General features: G+C 18.8%; 6 protein-coding genes across 6 annotated transcripts; 1 reads left to right on the forward strand and 5 right to left on the reverse strand.

Moving 5' to 3' along the window:
• Positions 1–254: 254 nt before the first annotated feature.
• On the reverse strand, positions 255–506 carry SRAE_2000449800 (Biotin/lipoyl attachment domain and Single hybrid motif domain-containing protein; the record flags this gene model as incomplete). Its single annotated transcript, XM_024643376.1, has 1 exon — positions 255–506. The coding sequence occupies one exon, from the start codon at positions 504–506 to the stop codon at positions 255–257; it is 252 nt and encodes an 83-aa protein (XP_024509051.1).
• A 546-nt stretch (positions 507–1,052) lies between these two features.
• Positions 1,053–2,442, reverse strand: SRAE_2000449900 (Pyridine nucleotide-disulphide oxidoreductase, FAD/NAD(P)-binding domain-containing protein; the record flags this gene model as incomplete). Its single annotated transcript, XM_024643377.1, has 3 exons — positions 1,053–1,360; positions 1,406–2,359; positions 2,412–2,442. 3 exons carry the CDS (start codon positions 2,440–2,442, stop codon positions 1,053–1,055), a joined length of 1,293 nt encoding a protein of 430 aa, XP_024509052.1.
• A 1,336-nt stretch (positions 2,443–3,778) lies between these two features.
• Positions 3,779–5,464, reverse strand: SRAE_2000450000 (AT21416p; the record flags this gene model as incomplete). Its single annotated transcript, XM_024643378.1, has 1 exon — positions 3,779–5,464. One exon carries the CDS (start codon positions 5,462–5,464, stop codon positions 3,779–3,781), a length of 1,686 nt encoding a protein of 561 aa, XP_024509053.1.
• Positions 5,465–11,644: 6,180 nt separating this feature from the next.
• SRAE_2000450100 (GPCR, rhodopsin-like, 7TM domain and 7TM GPCR, olfactory receptor/chemoreceptor Srsx family-containing protein) lies at positions 11,645–12,589 on the reverse strand (the record flags this gene model as incomplete). The annotated part of the gene is made up of 2 exons (XM_024643379.1): positions 11,645–12,220; positions 12,275–12,589. 2 exons carry the CDS (start codon positions 12,587–12,589, stop codon positions 11,645–11,647), a joined length of 891 nt encoding a protein of 296 aa, XP_024509054.1.
• Positions 12,590–13,067: 478 nt separating this feature from the next.
• SRAE_2000450200 (7TM GPCR, serpentine receptor class e (Sre) family-containing protein) lies at positions 13,068–13,551 on the reverse strand (the record flags this gene model as incomplete). Its single annotated transcript, XM_024643380.1, has 2 exons — positions 13,068–13,214; positions 13,270–13,551. 2 exons carry the CDS (start codon positions 13,549–13,551, stop codon positions 13,068–13,070), a joined length of 429 nt encoding a protein of 142 aa, XP_024509055.1.
• Positions 13,552–16,150: 2,599 nt separating this feature from the next.
• On the forward strand, positions 16,151–17,762 carry SRAE_2000450300 (UDP-glucuronosyl/UDP-glucosyltransferase family-containing protein; the record flags this gene model as incomplete). Its single annotated transcript, XM_024643381.1, has 2 exons — positions 16,151–16,511; positions 16,549–17,762. 2 exons carry the CDS (start codon positions 16,151–16,153, stop codon positions 17,760–17,762), a joined length of 1,575 nt encoding a protein of 524 aa, XP_024509056.1.
• Positions 17,763–18,477: the final 715 nt, after the last annotated feature.

Here is an 18,477-nt window from a genome sequence, read left to right on the forward strand (position 1 = left end):
ATAAAAAAATTTTTGTAAAAAAGATAATAACTAGTATCAAAACATTTACCATCATCCATCAAATATAATTTTAATATGATAAAAAAAAATACTACAATCTCTATTGATGTTTTTTAAATATATACTACAAATTTTTAAATTTATTTTTAGAATATGTATAAAGATATTTACCATTTAATTGTAATATAAATATAAAAAAATATTTTCAATTTAATTTTTTATTTGTTAACTAAAAATTTTATCAACAAAACAGTTTATTCTATTTCAATCAAAATTTCTCCTTCACCAACAGTATCACCAACTTTACAATTAACATTTTTTACTTTTCCATTTTTGATAGCAAATAAACTATTTTGCATTTTCATTGTTTGAATAACAATTAATTCCTGTCCCTCATTAACTAAATCACCTTTCTTAACTTTAATATTTTCAATTCTTCCTGGTTTTGGTGATAAAATAGTAAAACTTTTAATATTATTTGATATTTCTGTAGTAGAAGAGGTCATTGTATCAATATAGTTACAAAATAAAATACTAATGCAATACTTTTTGATTTAAAAAAAAAAAAATTTGAGTAATCAAAATTTTATCTTTAAAGCTTTTATATACTAAATAAAAATTGGTGATATTTCTTTATTACAACTAATATATTTAATCTTTCATCAACAAGATAATTATTTGTTTGTTTTGAATATCATTCAAAGAATAAAAAATTATACCTAATTATATGAAAATTCTCTTCATTTTGTTAATATTATGTAATTAGTTTGGTGTATTTATTAAGAATTAACTTACTGATAATGTATCAAAAACCGTAAATATTTTGATAAAATAAAAAAATAATTCTTGCTTTTTAACTACCTCAATAAATTTATTTAAATTCTGTATCAATCATTATCTTAAAGAAATATATTTATAATACTAAAGATTTAAACTAATCATTTATTTTGAAAAAGTGGTGGCACTATTGGCATAATAATAGAAAAAAAAACATTAAAATTGTTGGGTTATCAATGAAATGAAAAAGATTTATTTAATCAGATACACAATCTTCATTCACGACACATTCCTAAGTGTAAAAGTTTTCTTATTTGACAAGGACCATCCCAGATACCTTTTACTAAACCATTCCAATATAAAGGAGGCATCATATGAACTTTTAAAGCATAATTAAGATAACTAGGTTTACTTTGATCTATTGGTAATGTCTCAACTGGTCCGTTATAATCAAATTCAGCAAGGATTCCCTTATCATAACTTATCAATAAAGGACATGATCCATATCCAGAATATTTCTCTTTTAAATCTTTTCCATTCATCATACTTTCAATATTACTTTTTAATATTTTACATTGTGAAGCTAAAAATTTTATTTAATTAGCCAAATTTTTTTTTATTTACTTACATATTGCAGCAGCTGTTTTGGCATTTGGAGAATTTATTGCATCACCTAATCCAAAAACATTTGAATATTTTTTACTTTGAAGTGTAAATTTATCAACATCAACCCATCCGTTACTGTCAACAAGATTTTCATTACTTTTGGCACTTTTAAGCATGACATCTGCTGGTGAACATGGAGCACCTATATGTAAATATTCAAAGTCTTCTTCCACAAATTTTCCAGTAGGTTTACCATTGTCATCTAAAAGTTCAAATGTTGCTACATTTGTTAATGGATCAACTTTGGTTAAATTTCTTCTTGTATGTAAAATAATTCCTCTTTCTTTTATATGTTTCATCAATCTATTTGCATATTTTTCAACTCCAAAAACTTTTCCTAATATAGTATTATACATTACAACTGTACCAAATTGTTTACCATGTTTTCTTTGATAATCCTCAAATAAATAACATATTTTTTGTGGTGCTCCAGCACATTTTATAGGTGTAATAGGATATGTAAACAAAGCATTTCCACCATCAAATTTTTTCATTTTTTCAAATGTTTTTTCTGCATATTTTGGAAGGTATATAGAAACTATACTTTTATCACTATCTAAACCTTCCTGAGCACCTTCTATTTTATCAAATCTTGTTTGGCATCCTGTAGCAATAACAAGAAAATCATAAGTTATTGTACCATTATTAGATGTTTCAATTTTATTTTTACTAGGAATGACATCTTCTGCCTTATCTTGAATCCACTTTGCGTTTGATGGTATTAAAGATTTTTCATCTCTTCTAAATAACTCAAGTTTTTTTATACCACTTCCAACAAGAGTAAATCCAGGTTGATAATAATGTGATGTATTTGGTTCAATGATTACAACATTTCCTTTAGGTAACAATTTTGAAAAATAACTACCAATTGAAAGACCACCACTACCACCTCCAAGAACAGCTAATTTAAAATGTTCTAAGAAATATACATTATTTTTTTACAAAAAAAAATTGCATTTCATACTTACGGTTACTAAATATACTTTTTGAAAAGTGCATGATTATTTGGTTAATTTTCTTTCTACAAGAAAGATAAATTTTCTCTTATATTTATAAATTTGTTAAATTAGCCTTAGAAATCTTTTATCGTTTAATACTTCTAAACAGAATTTTTATTACAAAAAGAAGAAAAAAAACAAAAGTCTTTTTAATCAAAAGAAACAATGAACTATACTTTTTTTACTATCAACATTTATATTGTATCATGATGACAAGAAGATAAAACAAATAATCTCATCATTTGTTTGTATTTTATGAATTAAGAATTTTATTTTAGATACAGTTAAGGTATATTTCACAAATTGTTATATTATATTAATGGAAAAAAAATATTGTATTGTGATAACATATTATGAAATACAAATTTATTTTCTTTTACAATTAATTTTTAATAGATATTTATAGAAAAGATATCTTAGCAATAAAATTTTTATCATATTACTATTTAGATTGATTATTAACTTCGTTGCATATTTTTCCTTATCAACAAAATAATAATTTTAAAATGATAACATAATCTTAAAAAAAAACCAAAGAATTTTTTTTATTAAATACATAAAAAAATTTAATGATCATTTTCAAATAAACTTTTTTTTTCCTTTTAAGAGATACTAGTTTTATCTTTTAAAAGTGATTATTTTTTCTTATCATTAGAAACTATTTGAATTTTTCTCTTTTTTTTCAAATAGTAAGGTGCAAAAACGTATAATATTTTTTTGAAAAAATGAAATGATATACATTTTAAATATGTAATGAATGTTGTAGTTTTTCCTATTATCATGTATCTATTTTATAAAATAAGAACTATAGTTTTGAAGATAAGTTTGTTAAAAAAAAATAATCTTCTTATATCATTTAACATATAATGACTCAAATATTAAAGAAATTTTTTTATTTAAAATATTAGAATAACCTTTTGATCAATTCTAACAGTGAAGTTTCATGTTTTAAATATTTGATTACAATATTTATCTAAAATAAATTATTAACTGTAAGATTTTAGTGATCTTAAAAAGTTATTTCATATTTAAATATAAGTTGTCATAATCTAAATGAAAATAAAAATTATTACTTGTAAAATTAAAAATTGTTTGTAAATTTAAAAAATTTAAATATTTATTTATAACAAATATTAATTATAATATGTTTAGATATATAAAATATAAAACAAATGTTATTTAAAAAAAAAAGTGCTGTTAAAGCAGAAGGCTAAAAATTAGTATTACGTTTATTTAATATGTCAAAATATATTTAAAAAAGCCGTTGTTGTTGTTGTTTTTTTACACAAATTTTGAAGTGATATAATAAAAAAGATTATTTACCAAGCATGTTGCTTTTAATCATCTAGTGAAGGATATACAGAACCATTTTCTTTACTTTCTCGATAACTTGGTGGAAGTAAATGATTTGGTAATGTTTCTGGAAGTTCATGACCTTCTAGTCTTAAATTAATTAAATAATTTGCAAGAGCAAATTCCTCACTGTCAAGCATACCATCTGCATTGATATCAGCTAACTTCCAAATTCTTCCTAATACACTATTTGGTAATTTTGATTTAACCATGTACTCTTTGGCAACACGGCCACTAATCTTTCCATCAACTGGTCCAAGTGATTCAAAATCAGTTTCAAGATTATTTCTTTCTTTTGTAACAATCCATTCTTTTTCATCAGAACCTTTATCAAATCCTTCTCCACGTCCCATACCAAATGGTGTATCAGTATTTTGAGTTCTTGAGAAAGCACCTCCTCTAACAGAATCATTATGTTTACCATTTTGTGCAGATTCAGCTTCTTCTTTTGGTATTTGTGCCATTAATCTAGCAATATCACTACTTAACATACCATCAACAACTTCTAATAACTTTGGTTTAATTGGATTAAATTTAGTAAAATCACAATTTTGAAGATTTTCTCTCATTTTATTGACATCAGGAAAGTCTCCTGGTGAAATATTATGTTCTCTTTGTAATTGTTCAAAAATTTTATCAAGATTGTTAATTAATTCTTTCTTTTTTTTTTCTTTACCAATCATTGTTGGCATTTGTTTTCTTAATTCAGCAATAATATAAGCATGTACCTTTGCTAATCTAGCTCTTTTAATTAGATCATTTAATTTTCTCAATGCAGCATTACGTGGTAAAGCCTGTAAATCAGAGAATAGATCTTGTTGTTCATCTTGGAATAATCTTCTATTAATATCATAATGAAGTGGTTCATCCCAAAATGTACCAATATAAACTCTAGATACTTCTGGTGTTTTAAATACTTTTCCTAAACTCCACATTAAAGCACCATAAACACGCATCAATTGTTGATGATCAACCATATCAGATTTATTTAAAACAATTCTAATTTTATCTTCATTTCCCGATAATGCTTCTATACATCTTTTAAATTCATCACTAATATCAAGTTTATGAGCATCAAATAATAATATTATTCTATCAACACGTTCAGCAAACCATTCTAATACTCCTGTAAAATCATAACCACGATCAAGACGTTGTTTTTCACCACTCAATATTCCAGGTGTATCAACAATAGTAACTGACTCTAAAACTTTATTATCTAAAGTTGAACATTGTAATCTATTCAAAAAATTATTTCCAAATTTGCTAAGAGCTCTAAATTGTTTTGTTGAATCAACAACTAAAGCATTTCCTGGAATGACACCTTCTTCTTTATCATGCATGACAGCAATAAATCTATCTGTTGTTGGTTCTGGACCAATTCTTATTCCAGGAAATTCTTTTTCTAATAGATATTTAATAAAAGTTGTTTTACCAGTTGAATATTGTCCAACAAGTAATATCATAGGTTTTGCAGTAAAGTCTGCATCATCAAGAGCTGGTGAATGAAAATCATGGAATTTGTAATATTCTTCTAATGGATATAATTTTTGTTTATATATTTTTCTTAATCCTTCAGCAACACTCTCAAGATCAGTAGTATCTTTTTTCTTTGAATTACTTAACCAAGAAAACATATTACTTCTAACACAAAAAAGTGTCTGTAACATAAAGAAATGATAGTTAATGAAAAAAAAAAAGAAAGATTTAAAAAATTTGAAATATCGATGAAAATTAAATGATAAAAAGAACAAATGAAAAATATGTATAATGAAAAGGTGAATATGAATGTATGTTTAACGGTGATATGTGATAATGAAAATGTAACTAACTGCCTCTCTTCCGTTTAAACAAATATCTAGTAAAATATTACATGAAAATTTTATGCATGCTTGTAACTATGTCTTTCTTATGTATATTCTAAAAAATGCTTTTAAATATATATAAATAAAATAATTTTTCAAGCACAATAGTGTTCCTCACTTTATAAGTGCAAAAAAATAGTCAAAGTAATAACATAATATAATTTAATTTAAAATAGGAAAAATGTTACTTAATATAATTGGTATATAAAATTTTATATAAGAAAATAATCTAATATATAATACTATCTATATATAGGTATTAATGATTAATTAAAAATAATTAATAAATATTTAATATTATATAAAAATTAGTTATATTTCTTGTTATTTTAATATAAAATTAAAATTATTCAATAACAAATATATATATATAAATATAAAAAATAATAGAAAAATTATATTTCTAAAATATTATTAAAAAAATTTTTAAAAACGTTTATCAATCAGAAAATATCAACTTTTTTTTAATATAAAAATAATATACACGTTATAAAAATTTTCTTACATCATCAGTAATTTAAATAAAAAGCAGTTCTGTTATATTAATAATTATTAATTTAAGATGATAAAAAAAGTACACAAAAATAAATTTAAATTTCATTGCGTCATTACAATAAAGAAAATCTTTATTTACAAATATAAAATTGTACATACATACTTGTAAAATTAACTATTTAATAAACCATACTTAATTAAATTACTATAGAAAAATTAAAATTTTATACAACAAAAAGTTTTCAATTAAAATGTTTAAAAAAAAAATTTAAAGTTTTCCAAAAGTTGACAATAATTATGTATAATTAAAATAATACTTTGATATTGAAAAATTTAAGTTTAGGTCATCGTAAAAAAAAAAGATAAAATTAAAAAATTAAAATATAGATTTTAAAATGTATAATGTATCGATATTAAAATTATGTTGAGAATAAGTAAATATCTAAAACTAATGATTAAAAATCAATTAAAAGTAGATTCAAAGTTAATTAACCGTAAAAATGAATAGTTTTGGTTTATATTAGTACATTAATAGTAGAAAAAAAATCTCTAAAATATAGTATTTAATTTTGTTCTATGAGAAAAGATCATTTTTAATTACACATAAATTTTTACAACAAAATATAATTAATATTTCTTTTTGAAAGTATACAAAGTTCCACATATTTATAAACAAATAGTTTTAAGATTATTTAAAGTGATAGAGAGATATATTGTTAGAGATATAGTTTTCTTTAAACATAGTTAAAAGTTATTTTGGTAAGTAGTAGATTATCAAAAATATTTTAATAAAATAACAATTTAAAATAAAATTAAAAATAAATTAATTTATAAAATTAAAATTTGATTGAAATTAAAAAATTTTATTTAATAATATAAAAAAATAAATATTTAATAATTAGAGTGACATTAATAATGAATGACAAAAATGTAACACGTCATTAAAATATGAATATTTATTTTTTTTTTTATAAATTTTATTAAAATGAAACATTTCAAAGATTGTTTATAAAATAGAAACATGAAAAACTAATAGTTAAATATTTATATATTTGTTTAAAGTACATAATGTAAAGAAGATATATAGTAATTAGATGGCCAAAGGAATGTCTGATGCATATTGATATTTCTTCGATTTATCATATATATATGTATATACTATCAGAAAACAGTTGAACAATAATATATATATATATGCAACTATTTGGTTATATATATATATAGAAAGTTAAAATGATAAGATTATTTAGTTTGTAAAAAGCTATTTAAGAATAAACTCTAAAACAATTGAATCCTAAAATTTATAAAAATATGTAAAATGTCTGTTTAATAATACTAAATAGTTAGAAATAGATAAATAAAGTTATAGATATATCATAAAAGGAAAAACTACAAGGATTTGAATTAAAATTATAAAATAGACTAGTTTTGTGATTAATATTTAACGAAATGCATACAATAGAACAAATTATATATATATATATGATTCATAAAAAAAATCATAATACAAAAAAATAAACATTTAAAATGTTTTTGTTAGTATGTATGGAAAATTCAATAGAAAATATTAAAATAAAGTCATATTAAAATTTAAATAAATAAATATTATAATGTCTGGCAAATTTAATATTTAACAAATCTGTTTATAAAAATTATATGATATACTTCATTAGATAAATCTTATAAATAAACAAAAAAAAAATTTTTTAACTATTAATAAAAATATGATAGAAAAAAATTATTAAACTTTTTAACAATTAATTTATATACTTTAAAAAATTACAAATTAAAAAATAAAATAAAAAATTATTTAAATATTATTTCTAAAATTAAAATACTTCAATTTTATATATATATATATAAAAATGAAAGAAAATTAAATAAAAGTTTACCAACAGTCCAAACAATATAAATATAAGTCTATTTAATAATGGACTAGTTAATAGAATAGAGCAACTTATAAAACCTATCAGTTTTCAATTATATATTATAATAATCACATATTTTTAAATATATTATAATATATTTTATAAAAAAATTTTGTTTTAAAATAAAAAATTTTCTTAATAGTTTCAAAACATTTTATTTATTAAAATAAAGTACCACTTAATGTGTAATAAAAATAAAAGTAATCTTTTAATTGCTAAAAGTAAATAATGATAAAACAATTTGGTATCAATTCATTTCAATACTATATAGTTTATAGATGACGCCTGAGAAGATATTTTTATGAGAAAACATTTAATATTATCAACATAAATGATAAAATTTAAAATCATTTATTTATCAATATTATTTTATATAACATAAGCCACTCATCATTTTTGTTAAATCATTCTTCTAGTGGTTTAAATATTTAAAAATTTTGTCAATAAATTTATAACTAAAAAACAACTTAATTTATCAGTTTTATTCTTATTGGAAAAATAAATTATGTTTCTATATGATAATATACCTATTATCAGTCATTAAATACATATGATAATTCTATTCTATAATGAAAACTATTTAAAATAGACATTTTTATAAAAATTTAGTAACATAGTTAACATATTAATAAATAATACTTTATTAATAATATAAAAATCAAGTATTAGTAATAATAAAAAAAATTTTTGTTTTATAACTTTGTTATGATAAATTAACAAAATTTATATACTCATAAAAAAAAAATAATACGTTATTATTAATTTAATTAATTTGTGTTATTTAAATATTTTTTGGATAACTAAAAAATTTGTTAAACTTTAAAATAAATATATAATGCTCTTAAATTATGTTGATATTATATATATATATATATATATATATATATATATCAATTTTTAAAGTAAAAAATTTATGTAAAAATGATTGCACTTTAAAGAAATATTTTTTTTTATATCTAAAATATTTAATTATCAATAGTTGGATATCATATAACATTTTTTTTAAATTTGTGAATAAAAAATAAATCTTTTTATAAAAATGTAAAACTATTGTTATAATAAATTAGTATTAAAATTAAATAAAAATGCAATTAATTCTGGTATTTAAAAAGAACTTTTTAATAAACTTTAATCAAATCAAAAAAAAAGAATAAATAAATATATAATTTATGTTAGTTTTGCATTACTTTTAAATTAGTCATCACCTTGAAATATCTATCTAAACATACATTTATTTAACTGATAAAAATATTAAATACAATCTTAAATTTATTTGTAATTGTTAAATCAAAAAAAAATGTATTTGAAAAATGACAAGTTCAAATTAATAATGTATAGAAAGTTTGCTTTTATCAGATTAGAGGAATGAAACAATTATTTATATATCTAATTTGTTTTTATTGACAAGTAATAAGATTCTTCTATTTTTTTGTTCTTTTTTTCAAGTTTCATAGTTTATTGATTTATCAAGTTATATTATTGTAATTTATTTTTAATAATATATATATATTTTGTTTTACTTGAAATTAATATTCTTCGTAATAAAAAAAATATTTTATTCATGTCTGGTATTTATTTTATTAGAATCAACTTTATTTGTTAAGCTATTTACAATTAAACTTAAATTGTTACAATGAAACTCTAAAATAAAAATTTCCAAAACAAAAATAACATTAAATATTTATATTTTTTAAAGTTCTCTAAAATATTACTTAAAAAAAATAAAAAATAAAATAATAAGCAAGATTAATATTATGTACATGCATTAAACTTATAAAAAAAATTTGTGGCAAATAAACGTTTAATTGAATCCAATTTGTAGGACAATAATTTGATAAAAATAGGCAAGCAAACTCAAAAAATTTTACATAAATTTTTTTTTTCAAACCGAAAATTTTGAATAAATTATTTTTGAAAACATTACATTTATTGAACAGTAAACTTCTTTTGTTAGTATTCAACCTAAATACAAATCGCAGAATCAAAACTATTATTTATTGTAATAAAACAAGTACAATAAGAGATTATGAATATATGTTCACTGAAAATAAAGTAAAAGTATAAATAAAATAAAACTGACTTTTTTTTTTAAAATAGAAGAATGATTGATAAGTTATAGAAATATTACATATTAGTATTTGTATATTTTGAGATAAAAAGAATATTCTGGAAAAAAAAGTAAATATTAAATTGAACAATAAGCTAAAGATGAAATATTAATAATAAAAAAATTTATAAACTACTTGTTAAATCATAATGTTTTTTAAATAAAAATTGTAAAGTTAGATATATTTAAAAAAAGAATATTTAATATGCAATATATTTGTTTATATAATAATTAAATTAAATTAATATAAAATTGTTTTCTTTTTTTTTGCTTGAAAATTATTTTTAAATATTTATTGTAACATACTTTAAAAAACAAATATCATTTAGTAGTTATAAAAAATTCTTTATTAATTTTTTTGTAAAGTAATTAATTAGTTTTCATTTTAAAGTTTTAAAAAATGATTATATATTTTTAATTTATTATTATAAGCATTATTAAAACAAAGTTAATGTCAACATTAAAAAAATAATTCTTAACTATTTAATTTTATACAATATTGAAATTTTTTTATTTTAAAGATTAATATACTAAAATAAAACAAAAAAAATTTTGAAGCATTATTTTGATATATTTTTTTAAAATTACAGCAAAATATATTTTCAGTAATCTTAAAAATATTCTTTCTTGAAATGTGAATACGGAAGGAATTAATGATATCATATTTTTATTTTTAAAAATAGATTAATTAACTAAGTAATACTTTTTCATATACAACTTCTAAAAAATAGTTATACATAAAATATGTGGTTGTTTATCTTAAATGTTATTAAAAAGAAAAATAAATGTTATAAATTACTTTAATTTTTTTAAGTTAAATTCATAAATAAAAGAAAAAAAAATATATATATATATAAATAATATTATTTACTAATATTATTATTTATAAAATAATAATATTTTATAAAATATTCTAGGTACTTAAATAAGCTCAAAAATTCTTTATTTTATCATAATTTTTTGTTTTTCTTTTATAGTTTTTAAGTAAAAAAAGTTTTTTTTAAACTTAGTACCATATTATAGTGTTAATTTCTACAAATTTTATTTGACTCATGAAAATATAATATTTTTTTTGATATTATTTTATTAATAGAAATAATAAAATATATAAATTGATTGTAGTATTTTTGTATTTTTAATTTTTATCAAATTGTAAATTAACAAATAACTATATCCATTTTATAAGTTTATTTTTTTCAATATAAGATTTTTTCCTTTTTCAAATAATAGTCTGTTAAAAAAACTTTCCAGCCTAAGTAATCAAATTATTGCTTTGGATTTTTTTATACAAATTCAAGATTAATAAAAAAAAAATTTAATCTTTATAATATTAATTTAATATATCTAAAACAGAAAACATACTATTATATCATAAAATCTAATTAAAATAATAATTTAATGCTTAATAGTTGATATAATTATAAAATGAATTATATTTCTAAATGGATATATTTTTTAGTGTTTTAAACAGACATTGAAAATTTTGCTTTTTATTAATTCATGAATGAATAATTTCCGCCATTCAGAGATCGTTAAAACAAATATGATTGCATTTAATATAGAATTTAGAAATAAGCAATGTGTTTGAATATCGTTTGATAAAATAATAATATTAGAAGGTGCATCAAATATATATAAAAATAGATAAATTAATTGCGGTAATGTCCATAAAAAAATATAATTTAAAAAGTCAAAAAACATTGCTTTTGCTACTGTATCCGTAAAAGTTTTTGATCTTACAATTTTAGATGTATGAGGTGCACTATTTATTGTAATTGTTGGAACAATTTTTATTCTTTTATTTGAACCTTGTAATTTTTTTGATAAAATGAAACATATAATTTTAATACAAATTGTTACTAATGATACAATTATACCCAAAGAATTAACAATTATTATACGAGTCGTCCCAAAAATTGTAGGTGACTCACATATATTTGGAATTGACATTTTATCATAGTATGACAATAATAATCCTATTGTACCCAAAGCATATAAAACTGTTAATATTGTTGTTGGTAAAATTTTTCCCTTAAAAAAAAAATAATTATATTTATATAAATATATATATGATAATAATATTACCATTAAACGACTTCTCCTAAAAAATATAGGCCATTTTAATGCTATAAGTTTGTTTAATTGAATAAATATTGCAGTTGAATCTCTTACTTGATATCCAAAATAATATGCCATTAAAATAGGTAAACATTTACATAAATCATTTCTATTATTTATTTCATTTACAAATGGAAATAAATCATCTACAACTTTAATTGTTGTAGCAGTACAAAATATTAAACTTGCTGAACAAATTTGAGTTATTGCAAAATTAGCAAAATTTTTTAAAACTATCTTATACTTAACTGCAATGTATAAAATAATTGAATTAGCAATCATAGAAATGATACCAAGTATAAGTTGAATTATTAAATTTATAAAATTTGCAACCATTGCTAAAATATTTCTAAAAAAATTATTATGAAATGTTTCAATTTATTACATAAAATTATATAAAAAATATTTAGGTAACAAAAAAATATACATAATTTAATTTTATGATCATTAACAATTTTTGTCTGATAATATTTAATTAAAACTTAGAAAATATGTAATTTCTAATAAATTAATATTCTTTTAACTGTCTTTTAAATATCCAAAGCTTTATACTGGTGTTTGAAATATAATTATATAATAATTTTCGTAAAACAAATTGCTTTCATTTGTTTTTTAATATTTAAAAATAAAAAAAAAAAATTTTTATTACCTTGTTGGTAAAAGTTTAAAATATATACACAATTTAAAGAATAAAAATGAAAAATAAAGAGTAATTATACGTGTTTCTGTAATTTTTCTTCTAATTGTATTTAATGTAAAATTATGACCATTGTTTATCTAATTGTTCAAAATATAAGCTTCCATTTACACCAGCAAAACTTATTTTAACAGATTTTTTATCAGAGACACGATTTTTAAATAATGACTTTCCAAAAATTTTCTTCCACTTTGAATGTGGTATTGTTATCTATTTAAAAATAAATAAATTTAAATATTTTTTTTAATGATAAAATTAAACTTACAAATAAAAAAAATAGAACAGATATTGTATCACGTAAATATCCAATTATTTTTATATAAATAATAAGTATTTGTGAAGTTTCATAAGAAACATTTTCATAAAGACTTAAATAGTAAATAAATCCAATAATAAAAGTTGTAATAGCTACAATTACAATAAACGGAAGTAAAATAATTGCTGTCTTTTCTGTTTCCAAAATTTGATATTTTTGTGATAATGAAAATATAGAATTTTTTTTAAAATCTTCAATAACTTTATTTTGTAATCTTTTTTGTAAAAACATTAATATCGGATACATTGTTAATGAAGCTGATATGCAAATAATTTGAAGTATAATAAAACTTTTTGTCATTAAAATAGTATATTTTATAGCAAAAATAATAAAAAATTCAAAAATATTAATAAAATAAATACCCCAACTAAAATCAAAATTTTCATATTTTTTACTAGCTTTAAGAGAAAAAAATCTTTCAATTAAAATTTTACAACTATTCAAAGCAAAACTTATGCCACTACTGATTTGAATACAATCAAAAAATTTATTTAATTGACTTTTTGGTTCATATGAATTATAAATAAAGGTAAGACAAAATCCAATCCTTCCTATACAACAAATAATTGCATCAAATAAAAAACACTTAATAAATAATAATAATAAAAAAAAATATTTTATTTACTTACAAATAAAATTGCCTTAATATTTTTATGAAAAACTTTGGCTTTTTTTATACCAAAAAAAGTAAAAAATGCTATTATTACTGTAATGAAATTTCCCAAAGTTGCAAAAAATAAGATAATATTCATTATAGAAAATTTAATTTAATACAATAAAAATATATATTTTAAAATATTATAAAAGGATAGTGAAAACTTATAAAAAAAAAATATTTTTTTTTATAAAATAACAAATGCGTATCTTAATTATAATGAATTAAATATATTATAATTATAAAATAAAGAAATGAAAAGTTTACCTTAATGTTTGCCAATTTTACCATAAGTTATAGGAAGATTTTTAATGTTTATAAAAAATTAAATACAATTCTTAATAAAAAAAATACATTAATTATCTTTCAAAGTCACTAAGGTAGAAGATTCATCAGTTAAAAAAAATGTTTTTTTAAAAATACTTTTATTAAATAAAATATTTTTTTTACAATATTATATATTACAATTAAAGATTTATAAATTACTTATTTAAAAATAGTATTGGTTATTACAAAAAAAACCTAATAATAATTTTAAATTTTGTAATATTTAATTTATAAAAAATAAACAATTTCCATTTTATATTTTTTTTATTAATTTTCACTAAAAATTAAAACGTCATTTGTTATGAAATTTTGTGTATACAAGCATGTTTCAATCTACTTAATGAATACATTGCTATATCAAAGTAATTTATGGTATAAAATTTCAGTATTTATTTTATAATATTTTCAATTATAATAAATCATTTTCTGGATATGATATAAAATAATTTATAAAAATGTTTGTTGGATATTTTCAAATGATAAAATTCTTTTAATGATTCAGTTTTTTTTTTTATTAATTTTCACTTATATTTCTATGTAAATAGATATAAGAATCCATATTAAAAGAAATAATAACTGTAATCCACAAATAACAAAACTAAATAAAGAAAACATTTTGTCTGTATTACGTAATAGTCTAAAAATATAAACTTAGTACGAAAATATAAAAATGTAGTAAAAAATTTAAATTTGATTAATAAAATACTTTTTAATAAATATTTTTTATTTTTTTTCAAATTTTATTTTTTATTAATTAGAATAAAAACTAAAAATAAGGTATAAAATAAAACTTTTTTTTATTTTATATAAAAAAAAAATTGATAGTAAATTCTGTTAATTAATTATGTTTAGAAAAATTCATATTAAATGAATAAAATCTTTTCATTATACCTCATAAAAATATTTTAAAAAATTTTTAAAAATATTTCAGTACAAAATAGTGTGAGAATTTTTAATAAATATAATATATTTTTTTACAGATTCTTCTTCCTTAAGAATACAGTATTCTTCTAACAATTTTTTTTATAAAAGTACATTTAAACTATTTTATTTTTTTTAAATAACTAACTTTTAAATACATATTTATAATTTTATACAGTTAAATAATTTATTTTAACTTTTCTAAAATTAATACAATTAATAAAGTTATTTAATTAGTGGATATATTTCTAAAGTAAATATGATAAATTAAATCATTTTTTCTTGCTATAAAAAAATAACTTTTAGAAATGTTAAAAATAAGTTGATTATATATTATGAAAAAAAAATGAAAATTTATGCATCATGATAATAGTATATTTTATTATAATTAATGCTGTTAAATACCATAAGTTTTTCTTAACATTAACTTCTACAAATATATTATTTTTACACATACAAATTCTTGAACATTAATCATAATATTGATTATAGAAAATTAACAGATAGAAATATTAAAAATTAATTACCTTTAACAATTCTATAAATTCATATGGTATATTTGTTATCACCAACATATTTTGTTTATAATTAATCATTTTAAAAGTACAATAAAATAAAGAATAAAAATTTTATTAATAATAAAATTATATAAAATAAGAATATGAGATTTTAAAAAGTTTATAATACAATAATGTAGAATAATTTTATTCAAGTTTAAAACTAAAAAATTTTATTCATAAATATTTTTTTATTTTATAAAATTATAATGTTGATATTCATGAAATTTCAATAAACAAAAAAAATGCAGTTATTCTTTTTTATCAAAAAAATTCTTTCTTATCAAAAAATAAAAATTATATTTTTTTAAAAACAATAGTATAAAAGAGAAAAGATAATAATAGAATTCAAACAAAGAATAATATTATAATGAAGTTAATTAAAATATTTTATTCAATACTATTATTTTCAATAAATATTGATTCATTTAAAATTCTTATATTTGTCCCAAATCTTGGATATAGTCATTTAACTTTGAATGGAAAGATAGGTGATATACTTAGTAATGCTGGGCATGATGTAACAATAATAAAAACTAATTTGGAACGTAATTTATCAATGATTGTTAAAAAAAATGTTAATTTAATTGATATTTCTGTTAATGAAAGTATTAGAGAAATGGCAAATTCTTTAAAATTATTTGATAATTTGTGGGAATCTGATAATAACATTAAAAATTCAATAATAGCAACAAAAAATTTTACTGATTTAATGTATTATTTGTGTGAATGTAAGTTTTTAATTTTTAATTTTTTTTTATTTTGTAGTTATGTTTGATCAAGATGAATTAACAACAAAGATAAGGAATGAAAAATATGATATAATGATTTCTGAGTATATTAATGTTTGTGGTATTATTTTAGGAAAACATTATAATATTGATAAGTTTTTATATATTTCTTCAATGACAAACAATGAATTGATATATGATTATTATGGCTTATTTTTTCCTTCTAGTTATATTCCAACAACATTTTTAAAAGTTTCTCATAAAATGACAATCTTTGAAAGATGGTTTAATTTTTTATTCTATTATAGTGAAAAGTTTTTTTATAAAACTTTTGTAATTCCAAAATTTGAAAACATTTATGAAAAAAAAAATAACAAATATATTTCTTTTGATAATTTAGCAAAAACATCAGGTGGAATATTGATAAATACATATCCATTCATAGATAAACCAACACCTATAAATTTAAAAACTTACTTTATTGGTGGAATAACTTTAAATGAAATAAAAAATTTACCTAAAAAATGGGATGATATTTTGAATCTTAGAAAATATAATATTTTAGTTTCATTTGGTACAATAGTAAATGTTTCTAATGCACCTTTAAAAACTAAAAATGCAATGCTTCGAGCATTTGAAAGTTTTAATAGTATAACATTTATATGGAAATATGAAGAAAGTCTTTCAACATTACCAATAAATATTCCAGAAAATGTTGTAATAATAAAATGGATACCTCAATATGAATTATTAAATGACGATAGAATAAATATTTTTATAACACATTGTGGTATGAATTCTATAATTGAAGCTACATATGTAGGTAAACCAATTTTATGTATACCATTTTTTGGTGATCAAATGAGAAATTCTGGTTTAGTATATAGACTAGGTTTTTCTGAATATTTTGATAAAAAAAGATTAAGTAATGAAAATGAATTGAAAGATATAATAAAAAAAATGATTAAAAGTCATATTTATCAAATTAAAGCAAATAGAGTATCTAAACTTGCAAAATATTTTCCATATTCGCCAAAAGATATTGTTGTCAAAGTAATTGAATATATAGGAAAAAATGGTAATATTAATGAATTAAATTTAGAAGGTGGTGATCTTTCAATCATAGAATTTTTTAATTTAGATATATGTTTTATAATTTTTATTATCCTAATAGCTAAAATTCTTTTAATACTTAAACTTCTTAAACTTATTTTAAATTATTGTTTTCCAAAAAAAGAAAAAATTGAATAGATTGTAATTGAAATAAGTTAAAATAGAAAAATAATTTTTGACAGTCAAATTTATAAATGTCAAAATATGAAGATTATTTAATTTTAAATATTAATACAAAAATTAATAATTATTCATGTATTTTTGTAAATCTTTTTTTATAATATTAAAAGGTAAAAATTATATTATAAATAAGTGTTATCAATTTTCAAATTAATGCAAATATCAGTTAAGTTTATATAAAAAAAAATAAAAGCAAGAGAAAGCAAATAACACTGCACTACTATATTAAGTAAAACTTAAATTAAATTTGATAATAATATAAAAAAAATTGTTTTGATTGCAAAAATCAAATTAAAATTAATAAGAAGCAACTTTTTTCTAGTTAATTTCTAATTTTTTTAGATAGATTATATCTTTTTAACATATATAACTCTTTATAAAGTATGAAAAAATGATGACAATGAGAAAAGCGCGCAAAAATACTCTACAATGTATCTCAAGAACGATTGAAATTTAGAAAATATTTTCAACGTAGACTATACCTCAAATGTTTCAAGAAGACCAGCGCATCTAGTCTCATGCTTCTACGTGTTCATTTACTTGAGTTATGAGTTTCAGACTTGAAACTTTTTCAAGATACATTTTACGTCATATCTTGAGATTAAGAAGTCGTATGAAGACGAGACTAGGTTTAAACGACTTCTCGCAAAAATCCGATCTAGAATAGTTGTTT

Source organism: Strongyloides ratti (assembly GCF_001040885.1).
Source record: "Strongyloides ratti genome assembly S_ratti_ED321, chromosome : 2".
NCBI lineage: Eukaryota > Metazoa > Nematoda > Chromadorea > Rhabditida > Strongyloididae > Strongyloides > Strongyloides ratti.